Raw genomic sequence first — 13,595 nt, forward strand, 5'->3', positions numbered from 1 at the left:
TCCACTATACAAACTTGAAAAACGCGTTACATACAAATACCACATAGCGGTTATGAACAAATTCGTCACCCGGACAAACTTGACACTGTGTGGCGTAACCTTCTTGCCTTGCCTTCAGATATCAAACCCAATTTCAAAGGGTGTTATACTGCCCCCATCACAAAACGGGAGGGGGATTTGCAATGACGTGTAATGCATGGTGCATATACTACTGCTGGTTTTCTTGCTGGGTCAAATTTTGTCGATTCTGAAAACTGTCCACTTTATGATGATCTGGATTCGCTCATTCACATTTTCATTGAATGTCCGGTGATTGGCGACCTCTGTCGCTTCATTTCGCGCATTTCTACTGAATTTGTACAACCTGGTTTGACGGTTTCTCCTTGGTGTGAGAGTATTTTTCTTTTTATCCTTATCACTGCAAAAGTAGCTATCCATATCTCCCGGCGGAATAAACGGGAGGGAAGTGCTTTTGTGGATCCGTTGGAAATTTTCAAAACTCGCATCACCAGCAGAATTAAATCTGAGTACCAGTACTTCAAACTTGTGAAACAGGAGGACAGGTTCGAATACATTTGGACTACAAATGACGCACTTTGTTTCTTAGAAAATGCAAAATTACAAATCCAATTGTGAAAACTGTTATGGTTCAGAAGTCGTTTTCACACTTCTGTTTGTCAACTTGTCAAAGTCTAGGGCATGACGTTAAAACTGCATCGGGTTGTGGAGTTTTTGTACTTGGGAGAATGAGGTTACCCTTTGCTACAACTACCTCCAGGTCACCCTTGGGCAAGGTGTAGCACCTGTCAGCCTTGGGTGCCAACTTCCCACATAATAAGTTTGGTTGACGTCAGTAAGGGCATACGATCGTAAAAGCCTGGCACCAACTAAGCCTCACGTGTGGGGTATTACCTATTAAAGGCAATGTTTACAGTTATTCAAATATGTATATATTTATCCTTGGTATGATTTTAAACTACATCCGGTTGTGGAGTCTATGGACTCGGGAGAATGAGGTTACCCTTTACCACAACTACCTCCAGGTCACCCTTGGGCAAGGTGTAGCACCTGTCAGCCTTGGGTGCCAACTTCCCACATAATAAGTTTGGTTGACGTCAGTAAGGGCATACGGTCATAAAAACCTTGCACCAACAGACCCGCATAGGTGGACAATATTTTATGTAAATATGTATATATACGTTTCAGTTTTCCTTAGCATTTGGCAGGGGGGATCTTACTTACTTATTATATGGGCTTGTCCTGAAATAAAAGATAATAATAATAATAATAAATAATCATGTAGAATTACATGAAATATAACAATCTGTTAATAAACATTTTCTTTCAAAAAATCATTAATGAAAACAATTGGATAAAACACAAAAAATGCTTCCCTAACACATACAAACTATTTTCGGGCAATACTGACCTTGACTATTTCTGCCTAATGCTTGACAACCATCCATTCTGTCTGGGCCACAAGAAACCTATTGAACGTAGTTTCGAAAAAAAAGCAAAAATTAACAGAACAGCCATAAAAACAATATGGGCACTTTTTTGAAGTGTGGTTGGGAGGTTTTTTAAGCTATATACACTCACTATAACAACAACTAAGGTAACAACCTAATCGCCATCTTGATCTAACATGAACAAATTGTGTATGATCTAAATTCAGAGATTTTCGGACTAGAATATCGGTATTCGACGTAACGAAAATGATTTAGTTATTTCTAAAATATAAATATAATATAAATAAACGTTTCTTAAAAATGTTAGTCATCAATATCAGAAAAAAAATAGTTTTCATTGCGTGATACTCGACGACCATAAGTTGCTTCGTGGGTGAATGCAAGTATCTGCGGGCAAAACTAACTGTAAATAATCGACTGAAATGAACTATTTGGGTAAAATGAACAACTTGCTTGAATAAACAATAAAGTTTTCCTTGACTAAAAGTAGCAAATCAAGTTTGTTGAAAAATGGCAAAGTTAACGTCACTGAGTGTGGGGCCAAATCATGGGTGGGAGGGAGGGAAAATGAGTATTATTTCAACAATTTACTACACTAAGAAAATCCACTTAACATTTTTGTGGTGTCTGCCTTGAAGAGGAGTGACGTAACACCTCGCGCAACGAGGAGTGACATCACCCTTCACACATAAGCACCGTTGGTGGCGCGCTATCGCTTGCATTCCCGACACAAAACATATTGGAGAAGAATTTAAATATAGATTCTCCTTTTCACAGGGTGAAACGTTTTGCACAACGCCACCATAACGCGTAACACTGCAATGAACAGTTCTGCCTGTGACGGTCTGAAATTGAAATCTCGATTTTTTTTTTATGTCAATTCAATGAATAAATCTTTTAAATTACACGTGCCCTATCAGAAAGCCTTTGGGAACACAAATACACAAACAAATCAGAGAATAATTAACAGGCACAGAGCTGAAGACAATCTAGGAAGACCCCAAGATGTTATGACGTCATCGATTTCACTCCACAAGCATGACACGCACAGTCGCCAGCGTTCAGGGGAAGGGGGGGTTAACACCTTAGAACAAACGCGTTTCGCAACCAGTTGTTGAGGGACTGTGGGTCTAGGGACTGTCATAATACTTACTCAAATGAGAATTAATACCCCAGCGATCACCATAAACATACACAAATTCTATGCAGTATAAACTCACGTTTATTGTGAATCATTACAATAAATATGAACTATAAAAAAGTTTTGTTGATGAATATTAGTTCTGCCTCTAAATCCAACAGCTTTCGACTGTTTGTACTTCAATGTGTGATCACTTTTAATTGACTTAGTGGTATGTTCTTATGATTGTTCCTATGTTCTCACAATGGTCGTAATGAACTCACCTGATTAAAAGGCATGCAAATAAAAAATTCTCTCTTTTTATTCTCTGTTTCATTCTCCACTTCAATATGACTGCAGAAGGCAGGTGCATTCCCGTACTTGTAATTACTCATAAACGTAACAGAATCGTGATCATTTTCTATTGCATCAATATACAGTGTCTGTTCCTATAATTATATAATTCATCATTATTTTAATTTATGCTGTTATATGTGCAAACGTTTTGACAAATTTAACAGAAAGATTCGGCTATACGTTAAGTTAAGGTGCAGAATCCGTGTTCATTTTGACGTTCATGACGATAAATCGTCCAGCTACGCTTTAACGTAAATAGATAGCGCAGTTTATTGTGCATAATATCCACCATTTTTGATTTAGCATGAAAATATCAGTAGATAATGACAGTGCTAAATACGTATGTTGAAATAAGTAAAATTAACAAAATGACGCCACCTTTGTAAAAATACAATGCTGTTTGTGTTGATCGGTTATGGTAAGATGAGGTGCCCACTGGAATTATCGAGGATACAAACATAAAAACATAATAGAGGCAATGAAACACTGCTGTTGCGGTCAATCAGCCCCCTGGTATATGAAATAGAATCTGTTGATTTGTTTACTAGTATGCTAAGAAGTGCTCAGTATTCGATGACGTCACTGCATAATTATGTGACATTTCGCATACATGTAAAATGTAGCCTAACTTATTATTATATTATTATTCAGTTCTTACTTACGCTACTATTAGTGTTATTCGGAAAAAGTGACCATTCTTCACATACTTCAATCCTGGCTTTAATAGTTCCATTTGGGGGAAGACATCTTATTGGCAGAATTCGGGGTTCATCAGCTTTTTCCCATCCAGAATGCACCTTTGACTGGAAAGAAGATATATAACCAGCTAGTAATCATTGCAGTAGATCTACATGTATATCGGTATTTTAGTATGTCGATAGTCAGTAGGGCAAGAGGGAGTTGCGTATGTTGGGTCATTTTCATATATAGTTATGAATTACTGTAAATGCATTGATTATTCAGTAGTTTAATTTCACTTTTTTCGATGATTAGTAAAATTTTCCAAATTAAATCCACGTGAACATGTAAAATAGCATTGTTTCCCTGCCAAATTCGTGAACTGAAAGAAGATGTCTAAAGAGTGTTTTGTTCTCAAAAGTTCTTTTACTCACCAAAACCATATTCTGTAATGTAGCCCGTAGCCGTATTTTCACAGAGTTCCCACACCTTTTGGAATATACATCAAGTAAAACTAAATATTGTGTCGTCTTCTCAGTTATGTTGTTATCATCTCGTTCTTTTACAACAGTGTAATCCTCATTTTTGGGAGCAGTTAGATTATTGTATCGTGCTACATGCCCATTATATTCCGTTTGCTGTTCTGCTAATTCATGTTGTTGTTCTGCTACATGTTTATACTGCCTCCCTTGTTCTGCTTCACTGATACTAGCAAATGTACCATATCCATCTTGTTTAGAAACATGCATTGTGTTAATGTGTACTCCCAACTCAGTTGAACCATCCCTGTATTGCCCACTCACCCTGTTGTAGTTGTACCACCTCCAACAAGAACGTCTACTACATTTTCCATCTCCCTCTTGTACTCCTTTATTCCCAGCCATATTAGTATCATCTCTCTGTAGTACCACTGCCACATTTGTACGATCTCCCTCTAGTATTTCTGCTACAGTTCTTACATCTCTCTCTTGTCCTGCAATATGCGTGCCATTTCTATCTTGTCCTGCTGCAGTTGTATCACCCACCTCTTGTTCTACTACATCATCTACCTCTAGTACTCCTGTTGCAGTTTCACCATTTCCCCCTTGTTCTGTTGTTCCACTTCCCTCTTGTCCAACTACAGTGGTACTATCTCTCTGAAGTACTCCTGCAACAATTTTTCCATCTCTCTCTCTTGCCCTGTCACATTTGTGTCATCTCTCTCTTCTACTTCTAAGGTTGTATCTTGTCCTGCCGCAGCCGTATCACCCGCTAGTACTCCTGCTATGATTTTACTACCTCTATCATTCCCTGTCATAAGTTCTTGTAGTGGTCCTGATACATTTAATCCATTGGACTCATCTGTTAAGGGCTATAAATATAACAAAGTTAAATGAAATCACTCAAAATTCAATTAAATAAAAAAACTAATGACATGCCTACGATTTGGAGTAATCTAATGGAGACTAACAATTTTAAAAATTAAATATGATTGTATAATTGTGGTTTGCAGCTGTGTTCTATGCACCAAGCTTAATTTAAATTCTAAGTATAAAAAATATGCAAATTCGTTCTTTAATATGCATGGCTCTAACTATATGTCTAGCTATACCATTTCAAAATGCAACTTTGATAATCCTAGAGTGCCTCTATTTTATGTAAACAATCAATAAGCATGATTCCAAATAGTACTGATTGGCGCTCTAGTGTAGAAATAACATTTACATAATTATAATGGTATTACCATTTTTCTCTCTTTCTGTAATTGTCCAATGTCATGTCCACCTTTATTCCTGCCATATTTATCACTGTCAATGGGACTCTCGACTGCAACTCCTTTATCGGTATCTGTCGTTTTTTCGTCAGTCACCTGGAGCTTGTTACGTAGTTCAGTAATTTGGACTTCAGTCTTAGGCAGTTGATATTTACGGTCATTGGTTTGTTCCTTCAACTTGTGTATCGTCCCTTCTAACTCTTCTATCTTGATGGTGTGCGATGACACGGTTTGCTGCAAACTGGCTTTGTCGAACTGTAAGCTGGCTACCAACTTGGCTGTTCTCTCATCGTATCGCTGTTGAGCAGCCAGATCATGCTTTTCTAGTTTCTCCAGTACTTCATTCTTTTTGTGTAACTCGTCACGTAATTCACTATGTTGGTCTTCGAACTTAGTGAGTTTCTCTTTCAACTCTTCTATCTTGATGGTGTGCGATGACACGGTTTGCTGCAAACTGGCTTTGTCGAACTGTAAGCTGGCTACCAACTTGGCTGTTCTCTCATCGTATCGCTGTTGAGCAGCCAGATCATGCTTTTCTAGTTTCTCCAGTACTTCATTCTTTTTGTGTAACTCGTCACGTAATTCACTATGTTGGTCTTCGAACTTAGTGAGTTTCTCTTTCAACTCTTCTATCTTGATGGTGTGCGATGACACGGTTTGCTGCAAACTGGCTTTGTCGAACTGTAAGCTGGCTACCAACTTGGCTGTTCTCTCATCGTATCGCTGTTGAGCAGCCAGATCATGCTTTTCTAGTTTCTCCAGTACTTCATTCTTTTTGTGTAACTCGTCACGTAATTCACTATGTTGGTCTTCGAACTTAGTGAGTTTCTCTTTCAACTCTTCTATCTTGATGGTGTGCGATGACACGGTTTGCTGCAAACTGGCTTTGTCGAACTGTAAGCTGGCTACCAACTTGGCTGTTCTCTCATCGTATCGCTGTTGAGCAGCCAGATCATGCTTTTCTAGTTTCTCCAGTACTTCATTCTTTTTGTGTAACTCGTCACGTAATTCACTATGTTGGTCTTCGAACTTAGTGAGTTTCTCTTTCAACTCTTCTATCTTGATGGTGTGCGATGACACGGTTTGCTGCAAACTGGCTTTGTCGAACTGTAAGCTGGCTACCAACTTGGCTGTTCTCTCATCGTATCGCTGTTGAGCAGCCAGATCATGCTTTTCTAGTTTCTCCAGTACTTCATTCTTTTTGTGTAACTCGTCACGTAATTCACTATGTTGGTCTTCGAACTTAGTGAGTTTCTCTTTCAACTCTTCTATCTTGATGGTGTGCGATGACACGGTTTGCTGCAAACTGGCTTTGTCGAACTGTAAGCTGGCTACCAACTTGGCTGTTCTCTCATCGTATCGCTGTTGAGCAGCCAGATCATGCTTTTCTAGTTTCTCCAGTACTTCATTCTTTTTGTGTAACTCGTCACGTAATTCACTATGTTGGTCTTCGAACTTAGTGAGTTTCTCTTTCAACTCTTCTATCTTGATGGTGTGCGATGACACGGTTTGCTGCAAACTGGCTTTGTCGAACTGTAAGCTGGCTACCAACTTGGCTGTTCTCTCATCGTATCGCTGTTGAGCAGCCAGATCATGCTTTTCTAGTTTCTCTAGTACTTCATTCTTTTTGTGTAACTCGTCACGTAATTCACTATGTTGGTCTTCGAACTTAGTGAGTTTCTCTTTCAACTCTTCTATCTTGATGGTGTGCGATGACACGGTTTGCTGCAAACTGGCTTTGTCGAACTGTAAGCTGGCTACCAACTTGGCTGTTCTCTCATCGTATCGCTGTTGAGCAGCCAGATCATGCTTTTCTAGTTTCTCCAGTACTTCATTCTTTTTGTGTAACTCGTCACGTAATTCACTATGTTGGTCTTCGAACTTAGTGAGTTTCTCTTTCAACTCTTCTATCTTGATGGTGTGCGATGACACGGTTTGCTGCAAACTGGCTTTGTCGAACTGTAAGCTGGCTACCAACTTGGCTGTTCTCTCATCGTATCGCTGTTGAGCAGCCAGATCATGCTTTTCTAGTTTCTCCAGTACTTCATTCTTTTTGTGTAACTCGTCACGTAATTCACTATGTTGGTCTTCGAACTTAGTGAGTTTCTCTTTCAACTCTTCTTTCTCGGTGCTGTGCGATGACACGGTTTGCTGCAAACTGGCTTTGTCTACCTGTAAGATGGCTACCAACTTGGCGGTTTTCTGATCGTATTGCCGTTGATCAGCCAGATGCTTTTCTAGTTGCTCCAGTGCTTCACTCTTCCTGTGTAGCTCTTTACGTAATTATCTATTTTGGTCTTCGAACATGGTGAGTTGTACATCTTTCTGCTGAATTTTGTTGTCTAAATTAGATTTGTCGATCTGTAGATTGGACACCACCTTTGCGATTTTATCCTCATACTGCAGTTGTGCTGCCAGATGTCTATTTTGCTGCGCGAGTTCCTCATCCTTCTCATGTAACTGCTTCTTTAGTTGGACACACTGATCATCTGTTGACTTTTGTACCACAATCTGTCTTATATCCAGAAGAGAGTGATGGAGCAGTCTGTAGAGATCTGTAAAAAAATGTACAGACAAAATTCAAGCAAATTTCACTAAAATTATTCAATGTTACAGACATCGAGTGTGGTTATCGAATGAGCAAACTGACCAGTGAAAAATCGCATAAAATAGCCAGGAGATTTAAATATAGCTTGCAATATGAAACTGGTAAATAATCAAGATACACTTGAACATATAAACAATGATTAAAAGAATGTTCAGTAATAGACCATTTTCCGTTCACTGCGAGAATCACGCGTTATGCGTGAAATCGAACGTAAAAACAGGACAAACAAAGGTCATTGCGTCGTAGTGGCGTCAAACATCGCGTGGGATTCGACAACCGCGAAAATATTTTGGGAGCATTTCCATGCTTAATAATGTGTTGTCCACATTTGATGATAGGCAATTTCGATTAAGTAAGGGTATTCGAAAGCAATATTCCTCTGTCGAAGATCGGCCGGTTGATGTGAGCTACGAAATAAAGAAATTCAAGTTCAAAATAAAACATTTGGTAGACGTTTGGCGTGCGTCTTTCATGCATCTCGCGAGATCTCGCAGTTGAACGGAAAATCACCTATTATGTCTCCTACAGTCAGATGATCTGAACACATTTGATAAGTATTAAATCATCCTTGACTTATTTCAGACACGTTGATTATCATCATAGTGAACAACAAATACATTCTGTTATGTGTGTTATTCTTACTATCATCATCATATGGAGACACTGAGTCACCGTCTTCTCTGATATAAGATTTATGAGTGCTGTCAATCAGGAGGATTTTCTTAACACCAAGCTGATCAAATTTTTCAGCATTCTTTGAGATAACTGAAGACACCATGTCAGCATCGCATTTATCTATTTTGAATAAACCAATCGACATGTCACTTGTAGTTTTCCCCCAGTATTCAGATACTATACTGCCGAATTGACGGAGGTTGCTGATAATATCACCCATCGTTGTCTGTCCAAGATCAAAGTCCAGTGCCAGTATGACCTGTTCTTTACCTACGGTACATGAAAACAAAACTAATAGTTAATAAATTGGTCGCTATTAACACAACATTCTTTACAAATACGGCATATTTCATTGCTACTACTGAACATGTGGCTATGACACCGAATGTGAAATGTAATTGCAAAACCTACCAACTCCATGCTCTTCCGTTGAAATCCCTTCTCGGTCACATTTCTCAGCAACAACATGTTGTGATTCCTAAATGTAAGACAATATTTACAATAATTACACAATTATGTAATCATGTTTGTTTCTACACTGTTTATATAGTAACGTAAACCATTCAGTATTACACAATATTACATTTAATATACCTTTGTTTTGCGTTTGTCTTTTGAAATCTCATCATCTGAAATAAAAAAGTTGATATAGCTGATATGACATTGGAAAAATTAAATATTTTTTTATTTTTTTATTCATGTTTTTTCTGAAAAAGATAGTGGTTAGTATGATTGCCATGGCAGTTTTGTATTGCAATATATATTACTAAGTTGGTTGTATTGTCGTCCAGGAAGATAATCACAGGAATAAAAGAGAAATTAGTAAATTGTCACTTTCAAATATATCCTATATTATGACAGTGATACAGCAAAATATATGACAATTTTAGATAATAAAATTGCATTATTTGTTATATCCATACTATGCAATACAAATCCATGTAGTCTGATTAGTCCATGCAATCAGATTCAACTTTAGACATAATGTATGGCTATCAAAACACATCAAAATCTCAATGAGATTGTAGTTTCAACTATTCCCAGCTCACCTTTTTTGTGCATAAAACTTTATTTGATCTATGTCTAGTGTCGATTTTGTAAAAATTGTAAAGAGTGAATTTGCTCCAAATTATTTATTTTGTCACCAATCCATCTATGATACCATAAACATGACTCCAAAAATAACTGTATCTCAGAATCGCAATGACAATAAACTAATGATAATTTCAATCATTGTCCACGAAGGGCGACCTTTATGCAAATGAGCCAGAACACACTATGATGTCTTTAATACGCACTCACAAATTACAATCATGTGACCCTGCATTATCAGATTTATAATACTTATGTAGTGATTTTCATTTGTTCCTTGACTCAATTACCCATTCACTTACATTGATTGATAAAAGTTAGAAACGACATACCTTTGAGAAAGTCACCCTTGCACTTTCTTGATTTATTTGATGTTTTCACGTACTTTCGCAGTTTACGAAATAATATCGCTACCTTGTGTAAACATTTAGACCACTTCCCCATTTTTTGCAAGTTGCGATTGACGGGTTCTTCTAGTGTGGTCGAGAACTAATTGTTACACACAATCTCCAATCTGATGAACAAAATTAATTTAATTACTGAATGTTTGAAATGCAATAAAAACTAAAAAAATCCTATGCATAATGAGAATCTGATGAAATTCGTTTTTTATAATAACACACTTACAGTATCAGCAATTTTCATTATCTTCGCAAATTAATATTATGAAACTGTTACGAGGATACCTCAAAGTATGCACGAAGACAGTATTGACCGATGCGTAGCAGAGGTTGATGCGCGACGTACTGTCTGAGTGCATATTTTGAGGTAACCTCATAATAACCTTGTTATTTTACTTCTTTTCCTTCCTAGGATACATCATGGTAATGCCAAAATCCAAAATGTTTTTTTTCTGTTAGAGGACGTGCGTGATCATTCCATATTCGGAATTCAGATTTTCCTAATATGGTGGGATGAAAATACCCCGTAAAATACCTCATAATTACGGCACGCTGTATCTTATGGCGTTACGGTGACAGATGTATAATAATATGTAATATTGTGTTCAAAAGATTCAACGTTTCAATAATATTATGAGTTGTATAACTGTTACCAGTTGTCACTGAATAAGTTGAATCATGATAAGGGAATTATATAAGTGCTCTTAGTACCATTCAATACGTGTTCATTGCATCATGGTAATGTACCATTTATTGTATGTCCCTTGTATTACATGCAATACATTTTTTTATTGAAAACCTTTAGACAGTAATATATCGAGAACAAAGAAGAATTATATATGGTTCATAGATTTTGCCACGGCTTTTACAGTGTCTGGAGACAGGGTTTATCTTATAAATTATTATTAAAAAACATTAATGTAAATTTATTTAAAATTATTAGAAACTCAAACACTAAAGCTAGTATTACCAAAATATAAATCAATTACCAAAACATTTAATATTAGAAGTGGAGTAAAACAGGAAAAGATCTCTTAGTAAATGCAAAGTAAATGTCCGAATGTATGGAAAGTATCCCGAAAATGTGTGCACAATTTAGAACATAATATAAGTTAGAAACATATTTGTATTAGCTAGACTACAAGAAAAATAGTATACAAAATTTAGAATAATAGCAACCTCAATCTGGAAATAGAAAAATAGGGCAATGGCCTGTTGCTCAACGGCTATTGTACAAAAGATTAGTGCTGTATATGCCACAACTTTTCGTTTAAATTTGTACTTTTAAATGAAATATCGCCAAACAACCACACAAAGTTGTCAATGGAATAATAAACACATGTATGCCTAACACCAAAGCATTGAAAATAGAGGTTAGTTGAAATTTCATTGTTAACCAAAAATGACAAAAATATTTGTCAAAATACACACCAAGTATCAAAACATTCAGGCGACCGGTTTTGAAGAAGAAGTCGAAAATAGAATGTTTGCCCAAAAATGACCATTTTAAAATAGTCTGAACTGAAATCAGGTCGAGTCGTAACAGCCGTTTTTTCATTATTTTCGCCTTAAGTTTCTACCTTTCTACTGTCGATGGGTCCCGAAACTATTTCATCAATTATTTTGATGGTGACGGTTCGAAATTGGTCGATTTCACGACGAAAACCGCGTGAAATGGGAAGCTATGACGCCTTGTGGTGTCACGATAACTTATTCAAGATGGCGGCAAACACGGGGATTTCGCTGTAGTTTTCCGCGGTTTTCGTCTTGAAATCGACCATATTGGGTTATAAATTGAAGTTCTTGTAGTATTTTTTTCTAAATTGAGGGGGTATTTTATTTATGCAACCAGTTATCAGTTTGCGACGTGATTATATTCTAAAATTTGTTCATTTCGAGTTTAATGTCAATTTTCTAAATTCCATAATTTATTGGCCAATTTACTGCCAAGAAACCATTAAAAATCTATCAATATATTATATGAACAAAGCAAAACGTTTATTGCCATATCTGACTGGTATTAAAAACAAATATAACCAGAATTACATTACTTCTGGTATAACCAAATTTAGGTAAACGAACAGGGACCATATATCTGTATCTGCTTTCAACGTTGTCCTTGCCACAGAGATCGGGAAATCAGTTACTATGGTACAGGTGGCATGAGGAAGTCGCATCAGGTAACGTTACTTTTCACTTGAATCTCAAATACTTGTGTACTTATGGTTACACAGGTACTAGTTTGTAAATACACGTTTTTTATCCAGCAACTAAGGGGCCTGCTATACTTTATTTTCTTGTTGTGTATTTGATTTTAAGATTTCCCTTTTAGCCAATCAGGGCCACGTTCATGTGCACTCGACACATAGCGTCAATTGTTTCATTTGTCCTGTGTCCTTTCCATTCATTCAGTTTTTGTTCCTGGTCACGCATGTCGTCATTTTTGCTATTCTGTTCGTCTTTGTTTCCGAACTATAGTAGCTGACCTCAAAATCAATCATGTTGTCAATTTACTTCCTTGCATTGTTTCCTGGTCGGGCAGATTCTAAAAAGTTCCTGATCGTGAGTATGGTTGAAGATCGAAAGTTGTAATCAACGCCATTGTTTACTATTAGTCGTCCACGTTCATCATGGCCCCTAAACGAAAAGGTCGTCCTCCAGCTCCTTATACCCACCCAGTAACAAGGCAAACGACGAGAATCCAGACAACGATCTCTAATATACCTAACTCCTCACTTGATCACTTGGATGTTGTCTTACCGATCATCCTGCAGCGCCGATTTTCCAATCAACGGTTGCACAACAAGATTTTAACCGCAAACTAATCAGGTCTGTGCTTTGTCTTAGAGCATTTATGTACCAAGTTTCATTGAAATGGGATAATAAGTACTTTCAATATAAGTGAAAAAGCCGAAAATTAATATGTACACATTTTTACCCCAAACTAATCAGTTCCAGAACATCTTTGTACCAAGTTTTATTAAAAAGTAATGATTAGTTAGAAAAATGGTTAATTATGCAAATTATGTAATTAGTATACATGATAATTCAAATTCTCAAAATGCAACTCTACACGAAGTAGTTTTACCACCAGAGGTTTATGAGCGAACCAATGCAGATGACAATTATTTTTTGGTGTTAATTGTATAATTCTGAAATTTCTCCTGCATTTCTCTCTGAACTTAATTTGAATTTAATTTGACAGCTGGATTTCCCTACATGTTTCAGGCCTACTTCGAACAATGGTGTACAGAGCATTTTACTTCGGATTGAAATATGAAAACCTGATATAATATAATGTCAAAATTGTTCTCCAAATTTTGACTTGTGTTTGTTTGACAGTTTATGCACAGACTGGAAATCTCTTTGTATGCTTCAGAGTGAATAAATATCATTTCCTCCCTAATAAATCACCAAAGCCCTGAAATAAACAAATCTTACA

General features: G+C 36.9%; 1 protein-coding gene across 1 annotated transcript; it reads right to left on the reverse strand.

Moving 5' to 3' along the window:
* Positions 1 to 4,493: 4,493 nt before the first annotated feature.
* Positions 4,494 to 10,196, reverse strand: LOC102801457 (uncharacterized). Its single transcript, XM_085492967.1, has 7 exons — positions 10,085 to 10,196; positions 9,255 to 9,289; positions 9,072 to 9,138; positions 8,628 to 8,930; positions 7,779 to 7,932; positions 5,348 to 7,640; positions 4,494 to 4,975 (listed from the first exon to the last, which is right to left on the reverse strand). Exons 1-7 carry the CDS (start codon positions 10,194 to 10,196, stop codon positions 4,742 to 4,744), a joined length of 3,198 nt encoding a protein of 1,065 aa, XP_085349093.1. The 3' UTR covers positions 4,494 to 4,741.
* Positions 10,197 to 13,595: the final 3,399 nt, after the last annotated feature.

The sequence above is a fragment of the Saccoglossus kowalevskii genome, chromosome 18 (assembly GCF_978046115.1).
Source record: "Saccoglossus kowalevskii chromosome 18, keSacKowa6.1, whole genome shotgun sequence".
In the NCBI taxonomy this organism is placed as follows: Eukaryota; Metazoa; Hemichordata; class Enteropneusta; family Harrimaniidae; genus Saccoglossus; species Saccoglossus kowalevskii.

Bases quoted from the DNA above. Each gene is read 5' to 3' on its own strand.
- LOC102801457 (XM_085492967.1), bottom strand. From the start codon at position 10,196: ATGGGGAAGTGGTCTAAATGTTTACACAAGGTAGCGATATTATTTCGT. The intron at 8,931-9,071 runs GTAGGTTTTGCA...CATGTACCGTAG, and splicing joins AACGGAAGAGCATGGAGTTG to GTAAAGAACAGGTCATACTG. The intron at 7,641-7,778 runs GTATGAGGATAA...AGAGCTACACAG, and splicing joins CATCTGGCAGCACAACTGCA to GAAGAGTGAAGCACTGGAGC.